The sequence below is a fragment of the Drosophila pseudoobscura genome, chromosome 2, assembly GCF_009870125.1.
Source record: "Drosophila pseudoobscura strain MV-25-SWS-2005 chromosome 2, UCI_Dpse_MV25, whole genome shotgun sequence".
Taxonomy (NCBI): Eukaryota; Metazoa; Arthropoda; class Insecta; order Diptera; family Drosophilidae; genus Drosophila; species Drosophila pseudoobscura.
Genome location: NC_046679.1, coordinates 10,442,603 through 10,459,460, shown reverse-complemented (window position 1 = coordinate 10,459,460; position 16,858 = coordinate 10,442,603). Strand labels below are relative to the sequence as shown.

At 47.1% G+C, this 16,858-nt stretch overlaps 5 protein-coding genes and 1 pseudogene across 6 annotated transcripts in view; 4 read left to right on the top strand and 2 right to left on the bottom strand.

Annotated features, from left to right (window-relative positions):
- kmr (pleckstrin homology domain-containing family A member kramer) overlaps window positions 1-7,416 on the bottom strand; it is a 46,369-nt gene extending 38,953 nt beyond the window's left edge. Inside the window, exon 1 of the mRNA XM_033376734.1 lies at window positions 6,496-7,416. The gene's annotated coding sequence lies outside the window, so the exon portion shown is untranslated. The remainder of the gene's footprint in view (window positions 1-6,495) is intronic.
- On the top strand, window positions 3,831-4,665 carry Ubc87F (Ubiquitin conjugating enzyme 87F). Its single transcript, XM_001358383.4, has 2 exons — window positions 3,831-3,971; window positions 4,045-4,665. The coding sequence occupies exon 2, from the start codon at window positions 4,062-4,064 to the stop codon at window positions 4,563-4,565; it is 504 nt and encodes a 167-aa protein (XP_001358420.1). The 5' UTR covers window positions 3,831-3,971; window positions 4,045-4,061; the 3' UTR covers window positions 4,566-4,665.
- A 1,828-nt stretch (window positions 7,417-9,244) lies between the features above and the next one.
- On the top strand, window positions 9,245-10,952 carry LOC26533867 (low molecular weight phosphotyrosine protein phosphatase 2-like; annotated as a pseudogene).
- A 350-nt stretch (window positions 10,953-11,302) lies between these two features.
- Window positions 11,303-12,040, top strand: LOC4801300 (low molecular weight phosphotyrosine protein phosphatase 1). The gene is made up of 3 exons (XM_001358381.4): window positions 11,303-11,431; window positions 11,490-11,839; window positions 11,906-12,040. The coding sequence occupies exons 1-3, from the start codon at window positions 11,401-11,403 to the stop codon at window positions 11,987-11,989; spliced, it is 465 nt and encodes a 154-aa protein (XP_001358418.3). The 5' UTR covers window positions 11,303-11,400; the 3' UTR covers window positions 11,990-12,040.
- Window positions 12,041-12,187: 147 nt separating this feature from the next.
- On the top strand, window positions 12,188-13,066 carry Argp (Arginine phosphatase). Its single transcript, XM_001358382.4, has 4 exons — window positions 12,188-12,319; window positions 12,383-12,567; window positions 12,638-12,811; window positions 12,875-13,066. Exons 1-4 carry the CDS (start codon window positions 12,295-12,297, stop codon window positions 12,986-12,988), a joined length of 498 nt encoding a protein of 165 aa, XP_001358419.3. The 5' UTR covers window positions 12,188-12,294; the 3' UTR covers window positions 12,989-13,066.
- Window positions 13,067-13,086: 20 nt separating this feature from the next.
- Window positions 13,087-15,205, bottom strand: Adgf-C (Adenosine deaminase-related growth factor C). Of its 2 annotated transcripts, none has more exons than XM_015181652.2 (6): window positions 14,935-15,205; window positions 14,372-14,869; window positions 14,141-14,310; window positions 13,852-14,036; window positions 13,659-13,795; window positions 13,087-13,601 (listed from the first exon to the last, which is right to left on the bottom strand). In XM_015181652.2, exons 1-6 carry the CDS (start codon window positions 15,026-15,028, stop codon window positions 13,138-13,140), a joined length of 1,548 nt encoding a protein of 515 aa, XP_015037138.2. In that variant the 5' UTR covers window positions 15,029-15,205; the 3' UTR covers window positions 13,087-13,137. The 2 variants fall into 2 exon arrangements, with proteins under 2 accessions (XP_015037138.2, XP_002137317.4); XM_002137281.4 differs by having other exon boundaries at window positions 13,852-14,033; window positions 14,935-15,204.
- Window positions 15,206-16,858: the final 1,653 nt, after the last annotated feature.

Here is a 16,858-nt window from a genome sequence, read left to right as displayed (position 1 = left end):
AGCTGAACCAAACAAAAAGTCGAATCGCTTTTCGCAAGCAAACGTGCTGTCATTAAATTTAATAAGCACTTTTTTAGGCCAAGCTTGGATTTGTTTTTTTTTTGTCCAAGCCCTACCCGGCCGGCCCCCCCGTTCTGCTCCGCGTTCTGCTCACCCGGAACACGAAAAAACGACAAGTCAAGCATTTAAAAACGAAATGTTCATAGCAAAATATAGTATGAACAAAACAGAAGAAAATAAAGGAAATAAAAACTACAAATAGCGTCGGCTCTGAGTCTTTCCAGCAGAATTTTCTTGGTAAAAGGGCAGCGTCGCCGCGGAGTAAATGAACTCTGCGAAGAGGCCCATCAGCGCTGTCTAACGGCTCATCTAGGGGGGCGGGGGAGGGGGGGATAGCGGACCGGACCCCAGTAGCACACTTTTTCTCATTTGTTTGCCAGAGTCTCAAGAGTTATGAAATATTGTACGCATAACGCCTTACATTTCACACATGGCGGGGTCTGGTCTGGTCTGGTCTGGTCTGGGCTCTGGTCAGACAAATGAAGTGTTTCTTGGGCAAATTACAGACCGAATACCCCGCACCGTTAATGAAGCAACAAATTGAGTGATTATGAAGGGACGGACCGGATCGGACTGGACTTGGCCGGCGTTAAAGCCCCCACAAATTATATACGTAATCGTGGATAGAAGGAAAATGCGCTTTTAAATGCGGTCGGTCCCGTTTGGGCCAAGAGTCTATCTCTCTTGACGGAAGCACTCATTACGGACCACATCGAGGAAGGCTTTTGTCTTTCGGGCGGCAGTGCACCAGATCCCCAAGCGTCTGGATGCCTGCCTGCCTGTGTGCCTTTCCATTTGAATGCATCGCACAAAAGGTGGGTCCGGGCTGCGGTCCCGGTCCCGGTCCCGTCTGAATATTATGAGAATAATAATAACACTAAAGGAAATATGTATAATAATATCGCGTTTCAGTCGAAAAGTGTGCAGAACTTGGAACTTTTTCGCATTCAGTGCACACGGCCGCACAGCAAACTCTCAATTGCAAAACCCACTCCACCCACTTCCACTGCCACTAGTTCTGTGCTGCCACTGGGGGTACTGGAATTGTGGAACAGTGCACTGTGAGTGGTGCTGCTGGTGGCAGCTTCGGCTCCAACTGGCAACTCAATTATAAACCGAGGAGCAACGCACAAAACACATTAAAATTGCAAGTGGAGGAAAGCTGCTTGTTTTTTCTTCAGCTTCAGCTTCGTTTTTGCTTTTATTCTGTTTCTGTTTATTTTGCGTTCTTTCCACTTTTCGCTTTTCTGCAATTTATTGAGTTCCCCCTTTGGCATTGTTTTGTTCTCCACACCCCCAGTTAGGGGTAAGGGGTATGGGGTAATGGCCAACTCTGTGCACAGCAATTTTTTCACATTTTTCTGCATGCAATTGGAAATTATGTCCGGAGCACAAGTGTACGAGTGTATGCGAAATGGGAATCCATAACTCAAAGCGCCAATAAAGAGCTGCAATCCTGTTGGTCACTCGCTTAACTCAAATTTATGGGAACTCTAGAAGTGCGGAGAGAGAGGCGCCCTGGGGCCACTATTTTATTAGAGAATGCTTGAGAAGTGCACCTCGGCTTGAACTATTTGTATACCCCCGATGGCCTGCTGAGAGACGATCCATCAGCAGGTTGCAGCACCAGGGCCACCAGTGCCCCCAGTGCCACAGTTGCTCAGTTGCTTAGTCATTAGGTGCAGGAAGTCATCAAGAACTAACCGCAATACGGGATCGATGGTGCACACACCTCTATAGGGAGAACGGGCCTCGATGGGAGATGAAAAGCAATTTCAATTGATCGACGCCGTCAGCTGTTTTGACGAGCCAGCAATTTGAGGCACGCACACAGGGAGCCAGCCAGCACCTGCTCTCCAGAGCGAGCCCAAGTCCAACAAAAAAACAGAGAATAGAGTATTTGTTGTATGCTGGTGGTCGTGGCAAGTTGGCGTGTTGCCGGAAGTGCAATTGTCGCATACCGGGGCACGCCCACCGAAAAAAGAAAATAAAAGAATAAACGAAAACGAAATTGAACGTGCAACCCCCGCAGCAGCAAGCGGTGCTCTCCGCTCCCCGCTCCCCCGCCGTCCAATTACAGAGAGATGCCACGGCAACGACCCGGGCGAGTGGGCGTTGTCTGTTGTGGGCGGGTGACGGGCGGGCGGGCGTTCGTCTTAATGAATATTGAAAATCAATTCGACAAAACGGAATGAAACGAAATGAAATGAGTTGAAACGCCGCCGCGGAGTCAATGCCACTTTATCACTTTGAACGAGCGACACTTTTCCCCCGGCTAAATGGAAATACGAGTTCCCCTCCTTGGTGGCATGGTGGCACGATGGCATGGCACGTGTGACTAGCTCTCGATGGCATCATATCATATCGCTTTCCCCAGTGCGCCTCCGACATGTGGCACTTAAATGGGCATTTGTTGAGCGGAAGAACCAGAAGAGCAGCAGCTGTCAGTCTTATGTGCGGCTGTCGGTTGGCCAAACATGTTTTCCATCGTTCTCCAGAGAGCCTCGAGATGCATTCTCCTGGCCTCCTCCTGGCATGTGCCTGATAATTTAGCAAATTTCGTATATCTCTCTCTCTCTCACACACTGTGTGTTAGAAGCGTACACATGTTGTTGCTGTGGCAGCAACGACTGACTAGGTAAATATTACCACTCAAACTCTGCTGGAATGTGTGAAAACGCGCTTGCTGCTGCTGCTGCTGCTGCTGCATGGAAAACTTGAAAAACCGGCAATGCCGAAACGCCAAACGGCAAGCCACATGAAAAGTCAGCCACAGATACTGGTAGTACATCCACATCCACTCGTACTCGTACTCGTATTCGTATTCGTACCTCCACAGCTCCGTGGGCCAGCGGGCAGGCTGGCAAAGAGACATTAACAATTCACACATTTGCGGCAACATAATTTTCGGGCTGGCGATAGTCAGATCTCCCCCTGGGAGTGGTAGAGCGGCAGAGTGGGGGGGGCTCGAACGATGGGGGATTTTGAAATGCCAGCAAAACGGCGCAAGTCGAAAATGCAATTGGCAAAAAAAGCCACAGAGACGGAGCGGGAGGGGGGATAGCCACATGTCGTGGTCGAAGTTGCAACTCTGTGTGCCACAACTATGCGCAATTACGAAAGCCGAGAGCAACGGCAACAATGTGGCAGCCATCATAACTTCCATTCAGCCAGCACGACGGCCCAGCAGCCAGGCAAAAAGGCAAAAAGGCACAAAGGAAAAGCAGTAGCCAGCCAAGTAATTTTAATTTTAATCGACTAAAAGCCTGGGACACAAAAGCAAAGAACTTTCCTTGGCCCCATTCCACAGGCCGCAAATCGGAACTTTCCAAAACATTCTTACGATTGCTACAAAGTCCCCGCCAACCTGCCACCAGCTTCAAATTTAATACCGATTGGTCGCACTGGCTAGTCCACGAAATCTAACGAGAATAACGAGTCTAGAGAGAACCTTAGTATTAGAAAGTGTTTACACTGGGGCTGCCTCATGCGTCTTTACACAGGATAAGCATGAAGGCCTAGTGGTGGCCAAAAGGTGCGTCCTTTTCGAACGCAGGTGTTCGATTATTTTTGCGACTTACAGCACATTTCTTTGATCTTTTCTACCCATCAAGGCACCAACAATCAGTGTATCATTAGATAAGACATTTCTGTAATCCCCTGCGGCCTTAAAGACACTGCTGTATAAATGGAAGCAGAACATCGATGGTTCTCATGGTGTGGGGAAGAACTCCCACAAAATGTACTAACAAAAATCTCGAGACTACAAAAAATACAAGTAATTTTCAACTGGAAACAAACAGGGCAGCTCTGGCAGTATCTGTTGCCTGTGGCATGCATTCGACATAATTCAGAATTACAGGAAAATAAAAAAAACAAAAAAAAAAGATAGACTCGAGCGCAAAATTCCAGTAAGTAGAATTCGAATAATAAATCCGTCTCAAAGCACCTCAAAGAGGCCACTCCATGCCCCTTCGTCCGCAGTCTAGTACCATAGCAACATGTCAGAACAGCAAGCATCCCTACTACTGAGGCGCCAGCTTACAGAGCTTCACCGCAATCCGGTTGAGGGCTTCTCCGCCGGCCTGATCAACGACGCGGACATCTTCAAGTGGGAGGTGGTGATCATTGGCCCGCCCGAAACCCTGTACGAGGGCGGCTGCTTCAAGGCCCATCTCATCTTCCCCAAGGAGTATCCGCTGCGGCCGCCGACCATGAAGTTCGTCACCGATATATGGCACCCGAACATCGAAAAGGGCGGCAACGTCTGCATCTCCATTCTGCACGAGCCGGGCGACGACAAGTGGGGCTACGAGAAGGCCGAGGAGCGCTGGCTGCCCGTTCACACCGTGGAGACCATTCTCCTATCGGTCATATCGATGCTCACCGATCCCAATAGCGAGTCCGCTGCCAATGTCGATGCCGCCAAAGAGTATCGCGAGGATCCCGCCGAGTTCAAGCGGAAGGTGGCCCGCTGCGTGAGGCGCAGCCAGGAGGAGATTTAGACCCCAGACACGATGGTGGGCGTAGGGCAGCGTTCAACATGCACCAACAAACAAGAATTATAATAAAGTTGGCGAGTTCATTAAAATCTCTCTCTCTCTCGCTCTTTCTGAGAACATTTATATATCCATCTAGCGAAAGTGGCAAAGACGAGGGCATCAATGGTGCTGGCATAACTCTTAATTGGCAGCTCTTCTAATTAGGCTGCCCCACAGCACCCCACCCCACTGCACCCACTTGGCCTGGACGGAAATCTCTTTGAGCTTGCGCCAATTCTGTGACGTCTGTCGCCACTAATTAGACTTAATCGCCCTCAACATTGAGGCGTTCGAGAATCGCTTCTTGCCCGCTTCGATGCCGCCTCTCACACGCTGCTGACCAGGCCAAGCGATCCTAAGCCGCTGAGCTTAATAGGCTTAGACCTCTTCCACTTGCACACTGACACAGTTATGGCCACTTTTGCAGCCACATTGGCTCTAGATCTGGTGAGCGGACGCAGCTGGCAACTGGGCTGCTTTTTTTCTGGTCTTCACATGGCACTCACTTCAGAGGAAGACCAATGGAAAAAACTGAAAAACAAAAAAGTGCTGTGACAGGCGGTGGTCGGCTTCTACGAGTGTCCCTGGCTCTGGAGCTGGCTCTACCTTTGGGGCCTGCTGCCTGGTGCCGTGTGTGCTGTGTGCTCCTGGGCAACGACTTGTGAGCATTTTTGTGGTTAGCTGAACTTGTTTCTGTTGCTGTAATTGTTGTTTATTAGCAACAAGTTTTGCATTTTGATTTTGTTTTTTCTCGACCGTTGGTGTGGCTATGGGTCCGAAAGGGTTGGTCGTGTCCATGGGGCTCCACAACAATGCTCCACTGTCGCATTGTTTGGGGTTGAGTCAATGCTGAAGCGGGCCATGGGTGTGCCGTCCCGAGACCCGATTCAGTGTGTGTCTGGCTAAAGTATTCAAACGATCCGAGTATGATTCAGCAGCACACTTACACACAACTCACAAAGCCGCAGTCGGACAGAAAACGGGCACAAATCGGTGAGCGATTCGGAAAGTGGGTAAATAAGGCCATGCACCTTCTTGGACGGGGGAAGCCAGCTAGCCAGCCAGCCAGCCAGCCAGTCAGCGAAGAAAACAAAAAATCGCCAATAATCTTGGCGGCAATAAGCCACAGCATCATCATCAGTAGAGGCCAGAAGCACAAGCAGAGGCAACATGATCAGCAAATGGTAAAAAACGAAAACGAAACGAAAGAAAACAAAGCCAGAGAAAAGAAAACAGCACGAAACCAGCTTGAGATACTCGTACTGAAGAGGAGACGACCCCGGAGACCGAGAGGAAGTGGAAGAGACTCGGGTAACCGCTCGAGAGTCGGAGATGGAGATTCTTCATCGCAGTAAAAACTCACTCAGCCAGTAGAAATTGAATTGATGCTGGCCCCGCCAGACGGACAGACGGACAGATGGACAGAAAGACAGAAAGACAGCCAGACAGAGAGACATCCAGAGAGAGAGAGACAGGCCAAAAACCGGCTCTGGGGCTTCAGCCTGGGCCCCAAACGCACAGCGCAGCGCGTAAGCCGTGGCTCTGGACGGGACACGGCGGGACAGGGACAGGGACAGAGACAGGGGGCACGACACCGTCAGGGGCAGCATTTATAAATAGCTTTCGATATGTGGTAGGGAGATCTTCTATCGGCTAATGGGAAAACCTAGCTGCACTGCCGCCGAGGGTCAATCCAAACAGGTAGCTGGCCGCGGCGAGGCAGGTCAGCTTCATTAGCCAAGCCGAGCGAGGGTGGAAAAACGCAGCTGAAAACTGAACAAGTGTTTGCCTGCATCGGCCTGATAGCAGATCGGAGAGTGTATGTTTTTCATTATTTTTCTTGAGAAAACTCAGCTACGAGCAACCGACCAATTCTTGACTCTTGTGTACCTACCCGGACGATGTGAGAGTCGTTTCGTGTCGAAAATCCAATAGACCAAGCGCTGGGCTCCGTTTTCGAGATGTTTTTCGTGCTGGTGGTTGCTGGTAGTGGTGCTGATTCCAATGATGGTGGTAGTAGTGGTGCGTCGCATACGTGTTAAGTAAATTCCAATATGTGCTCTGGAGCTGCCTTTTTGTATCTTACAGATACACTGGCTCAGATACTGGTTTGTGATTTCGTAAAGTTGCTGTAACCGCAACGAGCATGCGAAAGAACGAGACAAATCACTGGGGCGGACACTGGGACACTGGGGACCCGAGAAACCACCATGAAGCGCAGTGAAATGTCGTCGTCGTCGTCGTCGTCGTCTCTGGGTCTTCTTCTTTGGTTACTCCACTCCAATATGCCGATATGCCGATGATGAGTAATCCCGAGATGTGGCTGCGGCACTGGGCACTAGAACTCGCACTCTTGTAGTAGCTGGAGAGTGTAAACTACACTACACTACACTCCCGTACTTTGTACTTGCTTTTGTTTAGCAATCTATAGCTCTTTAGCCGGATGGATGATTTTGTTAGCCATAAAACCCGCGACGAAACAACAAAAATGATCGAAATCTACCTGACGCGCGCCATAAAACTAAAGACAAACAGACGGCATACGGGGGGACTCGTAGTGTAAGTTGCTTTGTTTGTTGTCGGTGGTATGTATTTTTATAGCGCGGTTGCTTCGATTCTGTCTACGCGCCCGCGTTCGTTCGTTTCGTATCGTTTTGTTTTGTCCGAGAGGTAGCTCCGCACACGTCCGCCTCGGTTCACGTTTCCAAGTAAAATAACCCAAAACCCAACTAGTACTACTGAACGACGTTGAAAACAAGTATTTGTTTGAACCACTGCACAGTGGGTACAAATATCTTTGTGCTGCGATAAATGTGATATATGATGGTATGCACTTTGAATTCCGTTTGCAAGACCTAAATATGCCCTAGTGCCTAGCATTTATCTATGATCTATAACCTTTACACAGTTATCGTAGTGGTATTCCTCGAGACTTGACTGGAATTTATATATTTATAATTTATTTGTTTATAATCGGTGACACATAAATTGATCGTTTTATATATCATATGCTTATCTGGTTTTTAGCTTAGATTATCAGTGAGATCTAGTGGATTAGCAAAAACAAGCAAACATTTTGTGAGAATAAGGATCTCATTTCCCTCCCTCCCTTTCTAAATTTGCATACACCCATAGGTAATTTAAATATTTCTACCAGCACAAATTTTCGATATCGAAAGATCTTCTGCATCGACCTAAGCATCGATTTTTGAACCACGGTTGCTGCTGTAACAAGTCGGAACGAGATAAATGCACACAGACAGTCAAATGCAGTTTGTTGACAGCACACATACAAATGCAATTTTGCTTGCATGGTTGCCGGCATGGTATAACCATAAAAGGTATGACATCTCCTGCTCCTTGTGAGGGTTGTTGAGGGTGTGTTTTTTGTGGGTGAGTAGCAAAAACCGTATTCCCATTAGAGTGCAGGATGGCTACATGTGGTACCAAAAAAAGAGGGGGTAAAGTGTTTGTACCTTCTATAGTTGTACCATGGCTGCCGGCACGAAACGAACTTTGGCAACATTCCCCACTGCTCGGCAGCATGTTGACAGCAGCCCCACTTTTGTTGCTAGAGTTTGTTGTTGCCGGCTTTTTGGCTGTGCCGGCTGCTGTCTCTGTCTCCCCTCCCACACCCAATAAATTGCAGGGTAGTTTTACTGTTTTTATACCCCTCAAACTCTGGCTGTCCGCAAGGGTATATCGGGTGGGTGAGAGTGTGGGAAGATTGTTTTTCGTGCGTAAATATATTTACCAGCGGAAATGGATACGACTTAAGGCGCTTGCAATATTTTAAATGCTTCATCTTTAATTTATCAACAATTTCATTAGTAGACCTTCAGGCATTCCCTTATCTTATGTCGAATTTTCGCTGTGCCTTCCTTTGAATCGAAATATGCATTTTGAAAATTAGTATCTTTAGATCTCCTTAGAGTATAAAAACAGTCGAGTCTTGATTCGCACTTTATCAAAGTGGTTATCCAAGCTATGCTATGTCCGTTTTGTATTTACTTTCAACGAGCACAATGCTCCTATTTGTATTTCCCCGGACCTGCCTCCCTGCCTCCCTGCCACCAACGCCACTCCTCCTCCAACGCCTGCCTGGCGCTAAATATTTGATGAAGCTGCAGAGGACAGACACACCGACAGAAAGATACAGATGAAAATAAGCACTCCGCTAAACAGAGATACAGATATGCCGAGAGATATGTACAGACAAGTTGTCTGCCAGCTAACTTGCTAGCTTTTCCGCTTTTCATTTGCCAAATGCAAAATGCAAAATGGCTGTTGGATGCTCATCTGTTCAAGCCGAGACATGTTTGTTCAGAACTGTCATCTCAGCGGGATAGATGATTGTCTTTTTACCTCTTATCATTTGCCTCATTTGCACTTGAGAATCTATTTCGTTTTCATTCTATTTGCACTGACCTTTCCCGTAGTATTTGTCGCTCCAGTCCGTCCATGTTGTTGACTCTGCAGCTGGCACTGCCGGCGTTCATCTTATCCGAGGAGACGTCATCGTCGCCGGATGATGATAGCCCCGACAACGCCTAGCCTCTGCCTCCTCTTGTGGCATACATATGTATGTATGTACTCGTATGCATGTTGTTTCTGCGGTGGCTGCCGTGTTTGTTGTTGTTGTTGTTGTGGGGCACATGTCTTTGCATTTCCATTTACATTTGCATTTTCAACAATTGTCAATTGCGGAGGACGCACTGCAGCAACGCCATCCATCCATCCATCCAGCCAGCCAGCCAGGGACATTTGCATATGTAAGAGTGTGATGAGAGTACGTAACATTTGTCTGCAATCCGACAAGCTCACTTTGATGCCGTCAAAGCCGCCTCCGCCTCCTGCAAGTCCCTCCTGTCGTCGGGTCCCAAAAACAACATGAACCAACAAGAGAGAAAACTATTCTTCAGGACCAGACGCTTTTGATACTCTTCCAGAGGGGTCTGGGAGAGAAATATTCGCTCGTATATAAGTCCCGATTTTGTTGGTTCCAATCTGTACACCGAGTGAAATGGTCCATTCTAGACAGCTTTGGAAGATGGCCATCTGGTCACAATCCTAATACCCTCTGCAAGGGTAGTACAACAACTACAAAATCTTGGCAAAGCTTATGTACAGACATACATATGTACGTCTGGCTTTTGTTTGCCTTAATGGTTGGTATACAATTTGCATAAAACTCAGTTTTTCCTCTCCAAAAACAAACCAAATTTATTTTAAAAGCAACTTTATTTCAGGCAGACACCATGCCTGAGAAACGAGACCCCGGGACCTGGCCAGGTGACCAACCTGCTTTAGGGCTTACCAACCAGAGGGCAGGCTCTCTTGCTGGCAGTGTCATCGCCTCCTTAAAAGTCATTAAAAATTTGGAATCCAGCCTGCTCTTCGGGGGAGGCGGATGGTGCACAGCGGATGCAGCCTCTTGCATATTCATGGGCAACCAGAGAGAGAGGACAGTGCTCATCACCTCTTCATTCATTCCACTGGCAAAAGTGGTACCCGGAGGACAGATGACCCCGTGTGTCCTCTACAGATGAACTTTAAATACATTTAAAACATTAAATACGGAGCGTGGGTAAACAGGATGCAGTGCAGCAGACAGCAGGCAACAGGAAGTGGCAGAGGTGTGATCCAGAGAGTTACGTTTTTCCCACTTGACACCACGTAACGGCCCAAACTCTGCTCAGATCCAATGTTTATTTTACGTTTTAGTAGAATGAATGTTTACTGTAAGTAGGGATACAAATATCGGGACAGTTTTGTTGTAGATTGTTTTAGAAACCATTATACATTTCTTGTTCCACCATTCCTATCCTCACTACATTACAATTTCCAAATATTAAACCATGTCGCGGACATCTCAGAAGAAGAACGTGCTGGTGGTCTGCGTGGGTGCGTAGAGCATATCCCTGAAAGAATCCATTAATTAAAATGCAAATGCAATGCACACGCATTGCCGCTCCCTCATCGCCGCGGCTGTGATGCGTGACTTGATTCCCAGGGCGGGGGTGCAGAAGGATTGGCATGTAGAGAGCGCCGCGACAGAGGGTTGGCACCACGGCTCCAGGCCGGACGAGCGTCTGGTCAGTCACAATATCGAGTGCACCAGCGTGGGTGATTCGACTATATTTTGGGCATGGTTCGGAGCAATATGGCTTCCCACAAACGCCTAGCCCAACGCCAAGATGCTGCTTCTTGCAGATTTCGGCCTGAAGGCAGACGAGGGTAGCATCGAGGATCCATATTACATTATATGTATAATGATTTTCAGCTGATGAACATGGCTACATTTGAAAAGATATGCGAACCATTCATATTGTACCATTGAATAAAATTATTGAAAACAACATCAAACGAATTCAAATTTGGAGCCAATTTCAAATGAACGTAGAACCTGAATCATTTGGATTAAACAGTTAAATCAATTCAGCAATCAAAATGTTATGGTATATTTGATCTAATTGAAAAATAAGGTCGATTTTCTGTAAGTATATCACACATAAAAATCGAGGAATATGGTTTCCAATCCTTGACGGAGAACGATTAACCCATTGTAGACCAAGGGGGTATTTTTATATCCTACCGTAAACAATGAAAATGTAACGCAGTTCAGGTAAAAGATATCGTGTTTTTTGTAAAGTAAAAAGGAAAGATAGTATGGATCTACAATAAGAATTTACAAACGACACTATTTTCCGCGGTTCAGCTCAAGTAGTTCACCTGTTTAAAAGTTGGGGGGTTACGCGGGTTAATCAACAGCCGGCACGTGTAACATTTGTAAACAACGATGGTGCAGAAAATTCTAATGATTTGTTTGGGTAAATAATACGCTTCTAATAGGAGCGTTGATGTAATTGACAAGCTTTCCGTCTGCAGGGAACATCTGCCGCTCCCCAATTGCTGAGGTGGTGATGGTGGACACTTTGGAAAAGGCGAACAAGAAGAATGTTGTGGTTGACAGTGCAGCGATTGGGTCGTGGCATGTGGGCAATCGGGCAGATCCCCGGGCCATAAGCACGTTGGCGCAGCACGACCTCAAATGCACCCATATTGTGCGCCAGATCAAGAAGCAGGACTTTGCCGAATTCGACTACATTTTCGGCATGGACGAGGACAACATGAGTGAGCTGCGACGGCTGGCGCCCAAGGGTTCGAAGGCGGAGCTGCTCATGCTGGGTGACTTCGGACTGGAGGCCAAGAACCGCATCATTGAGGATCCCTATTATGTAAGTCGGTTAGCTGCAATCAAAGATTTATGACTTACCCTTGAATTGTCCCCTTTGACCTTGCAGGAGAGTGGAGCTGCTGGCTTTGAGACCGCCTACCAGCAGTGTGTTGTGGCCTGCGCCGCCTTCATGAAGGAACGTCTGGTCTAAATGGATTTTGTGATATACTCATAGTTGAAGTAATAAATGTCTGGTACAATGCGCGAACTGGTTTTATTATACCCTTGAAGAGGGTATTATAAAATTGGGCAAAAGTTGGTGACCCATCCCCGACTCACAAATTATATATAGTATATTCCCCGATCTTGTAGCTGGGCGTTCGAAAAAAGTCCACGTATTGAACGTCCACATTGAAGGGCATCTGATATTCGGCACGCCGAAGATAGATTGTGAAATTCTTAAATGAGTCAGCGCACTAATCGTCGGAACCTGCAGTTCGTATTATCTCCGCCGCGATGAAGGTTCTGTTCGTGTGCATAGGTAAGCAAATGTACATAAAACAATCAAATGCATATTAATTTAATTTTAAATTGTGCATCTAAGGCAACACCTGTCGCTCGCCCATGGCGGAGGCTGTCCTGAACCATTTGATAGTGAAACATCAACTGGATGACTGGCATACGGACAGTGCGGGCCTCAGGGATTGGAATGTAGGCATAGAGGCTCAGGGACGTGGCCAACAACTGCTAAAGCAACATGGTCTGAAGACAACACACTTGGGTCGAATGGTAAGCGGATTGTAAGGTACTTAAACACATATTACACAATTATCTGTAATGTTCTATCATTGCTTTTCAGATAACGTCGCAAGACTTTTACGAATTTGATTACGTTCTTGGCATGGACAACAGCAACCTGTCGGAGCTTCGCCAATTGGCAGCCAGGCTAGAGCCTCGTCCTCAGTGTAAGATAATGCTGCTGGGCAGCTTTCTGGGCCGCAAGGAAGATGAGATCATTCCGGATCCATACTTTGTAATTATCACCAAGAAAGCATTTGAATATTGTACCAAGATTGTGTCTTGTATCTTTTCACAGACACAAGGCATGGCTGGCTTTCATGCTGCCTACTTGCAGATCCAGGAGAGCTGCGAACGATTTGTCCAGCAGCACACAAGAAAAGAGAAGGATCTGTTGGCGGGCTCTCCATAAAATCAATCGGTTCCCCTCATACAATGAGTGATTTTCAGAGGCTTAGATGGATTAAAAAATCGATGCTTTACACATAAATATCCAAGAGTATTTTTTAGTTTTTTTTGTTATTTAATTAGTATTCTGTAGTTTAATGGCAAGATCTGCAATTAGAAGACACTGCCCTGCAGCACTTTGTCAATAAATCGCGACCATGTCAGCTCTAAGATTTGGTAGGCTCGCTTTTGTTCCTCCTCTGTGAGCAGGGAGTATCGCACCGAGTTCCACACGAGACTTTTGAGCACTCGCAGTCCAGCATTATTGGGAGCGAGGCTCATGATGGCATAGTAAAAGTCGTAGCTCAATCCCTTGGCATTCCAGAAACCAGGATCATCGTTGCATATCACCATCGGGACGTCCAGCGCCATGTACTGGGCACCCGGATGGTTGCGCATATCCCATACCAAGTGCAGCACCTGATTCGAGATGGGGCTCACCTCCACGGCTATCTGGCGAGTCTTGACCGCATTGAGGAGGATCGGATGCTTGGCTAACGCATAACCATGGCCGATTCGGGTGCTATTGAGAAGTAGTGCATCGAGCAGATTGATGTCCGTTGAGGCCCCAAACCAATCTGAAACGAGGCATATCTTGCTTGATGACCTCATGTCAGCTCCTTCGATCCACTCACTGGTCTCTCCCGCGTGCAGGAAGAAGTGTGCTGTGCGCGGCAAGTCCCTCAAGGCAGGCAATAGAGCATACAACGGCTTGCCATTGTCCTCCTGTCCCACCAGATCGAAGCCAACCACAAAGTTGGGAAAAGCTTTGCTATAAAGCAGGGCAAGATCAGTGAGAACCTCCGCTCAAAGCTGATTTGTACTTACTGCAATTGCCGGAACTCCTCAAAAATTTCACTTATTTTATCGACATCATGTCCGCGATAGACGGCATAGATGAGTTTGATGCCCAGGAAGTCTGGATGCAGGCGTACGAATTTCTCGTTTAGAGCATAGAACTCCTGTATAGTTCGCTCCCGCGAAAAGGTCCGTCCACTGGCGTCGTACAGCTGCTGGGAGTGGTAAAGAGTTTAGTTTAAGTATTGATAATAGTCATTTGATAAACTAAAGGACTCGAAATGATCACAAACTATATCTTTAAAAAAAAGTCCTTTACTGGTTTGAAGCTGCTACGAATCTCCGCGTACATGACATTGTCGTTGTAGAGCTCCTCGAGCATCTGCCAGTGATAGGCTCGAAAGGCTGGCAGGTATCTAATGGCGTCCCCAAAAGTGTCAAACATGTCTTGGAAGCGATCCCACACTTTGGTGATCGTAGGGTACTCCACTGAAAGAGTGAATCAGTATCTCTGATGAGGGTTGCTAAAGAAGTTTCCCCCAAAACTTACGCTCCGGAACCGGTGTGTACAGATTGATGAGACGCTCAAAATTCTGATCATAGACCAGTGGATCAATGGAACTCCGCCTCTCATCGGAGACACGCACATACTGCGACTGGCACTCGTGCTCCTTGGGAGCTCGTCGGAACGTTAGGACACTCCGACCCTTATCAGTGGTGCAGCGGAGCATACCGGGCATGTAGGACATGTTCTTCACCACCCACTTGGAGCTCACCGAGGCAGAGTTATGCAGGTGGAGCACAGCTCCCTTGGGCATCTTCTGCAGGAAGCGGAAGACTCCGCTCCGGTCGATCAGCTGCTTGGCCTTGAAGAAGTGCATGGCAGCGGCATTTTGCTCGGCATTGCGGAAGCCCTGCGCCAGCTCACCCAGCTTGTACTGCATGAAAATGTCGTCCGCCTTGGCCTCCTCGGTGTTGAGATACGTATGGCCGCCCGTCATCAGCTCCTCCTCTGCCGTGAGCACCGCCTGGCGCGCCTGCTCGTAGCCTGGGCGTGAGAAGAGAAAGGGTTTAAGCTTCGAACAGGCCCGATCGAATGGAAGACGCATATACTTAGCGCACTCTCCGTTTGGGCCATCAAGTGCGGCACCAGAAGTAGTAGCAGCACCGAAAATCGCTTCATAATGGTGCAGGACTTTCTCGACATTTCGTGTACTTTAACCCAGATAATGAGTACACTATGCAAATATTGACTTGAGTCGGACACGTTGACTTTGTTTGCTTTTGGTTTGGGGTTTGGTTTGCTTTGGTTTGATTTCGGATTTCTTTTCTTTCTCCGCGCCACACGCCCGTTCGATAGCAGTGCCCGTTCTGAACTGCGAGTACCAAGACCCAAGCCTCGTACTGAAAATTGCCAAAAATGCAATAAAAAAATAACTATAATTTCTACACTTTGTAATCATTCTAGGAAGCCCCCCACCCTTACATTGGGGGTCTGCAATCACCTCATTAAAAGATAAACCTGGAATGAATCCAGACCCAGAGTGGGAGCTGGTGGTGAGGCTCTTAACGGTTGACAACGCACTCGCTCTCGGAATTGCCGAAAACAATTTGGTTCTGTTGTTGTTTTTTTTTTGTCGGATAGTACACCTCCCGTGAATATTAAGTGATTCAAAATGACGACGGCGCGCGCCCATCGCTCGCTGATATTTTTTCTATTTTGGCAAATTTTCACTGACGTTTGCGGACGCGCTTGTTGGTTTCTAGTCCCATACGGCATTGGAATTACAAGTTCTATCTCTAGCTCCCGTGGCCCCGCTGGGCGTGTTTTTGGGGGGTGGCGAGGCGTTGCTAGGTACGCGGCATTTACGGTAATTGCAGATGCCACAATTATCCCCGGTTACAGCCAAAAAAAGGTGAGCACTTATTCTTCTGTTGGAAGCCCATGAATTGGGCTTGTAATGTTTATTTATTTTCCGATTAGTATACAACTTAATTGTAGAGTGAATAAAACAAGTGCCGTCAAGCGAATTTCAGAGTAAAGAACTAGAACTTTAATAGAATAGTTCCTAATTGTAGTAAGACCAAGAGCAAGAGCAACCTAAACGGACAAGGACTTGACTTTCACTTTCCCTTGACGCTTTCTAGCTCCTCTGGCTGACTATTCCGCGGCCCTCCTCCTCGATGGAAATAAACATATAAATCAATAATATAAATTGAATATAGCTCCAATAATAATGAGAATTATTTTTAGTCCTTTATCCTTAATCAAAGAGGTGTTTCTAACAAAGGTTTTTTTTGTGTATTCTGTTTTCCATCTAATAAAAGAAAACCATCCAAATCGGAGTATAGGATCATTATGAAATATCTGTAGTTCTTAAAGTCATTGCATACTTCCAGGCGGTCATATGGAATTTATTTGCTCAGGGTACCAGCTGTAAAAGAAGGTCTTAATACCAACTGTACCAATTTGATAAAGATTTGTGTAATTTGGATGATCAGAGAAAGCAGAGAAACAGGCTGATTCAAAGCCCATAACCCTGAGAGACATTCTCTTGGCCAGAGAACTTTCCAACATGATGGACAGCAGACACCCCCTCTCATAGTCAATGTCAAGCATCATTTTAGTGAATCAACATAACAAATTGGGCAAGTAAACAGTACGCAAAAAAATTACCATACACTCAATGTGCTTGCAGAGAAAAACAAAGCACTGCTGATAAAGCATAGCCAGAGGGCATATGCGATCCCAGAGATGCCCTACACGCTCAGGGCTTACATTTTAATGGAATTTATTGTGCAATGATTGAGACTTACGTGAGAGTTACAGAACCTTAGAGATCCAGCCTCTTGTTGTAGGTGGGGTAGGGTATGGGTGTGATGGTGATGATGCGGTCATGAAATCTATGTGCAAATTCCCCCACGCCAGGCCAGGGCCAGTGCCAGGCGGGAAAGAACGTTCCAAACATTTTGCAGCCTGTAGTATCCCATCGGAGTGACATTGAACTGCAGCTGGAAAGCTGCAAAGCACCAAAGC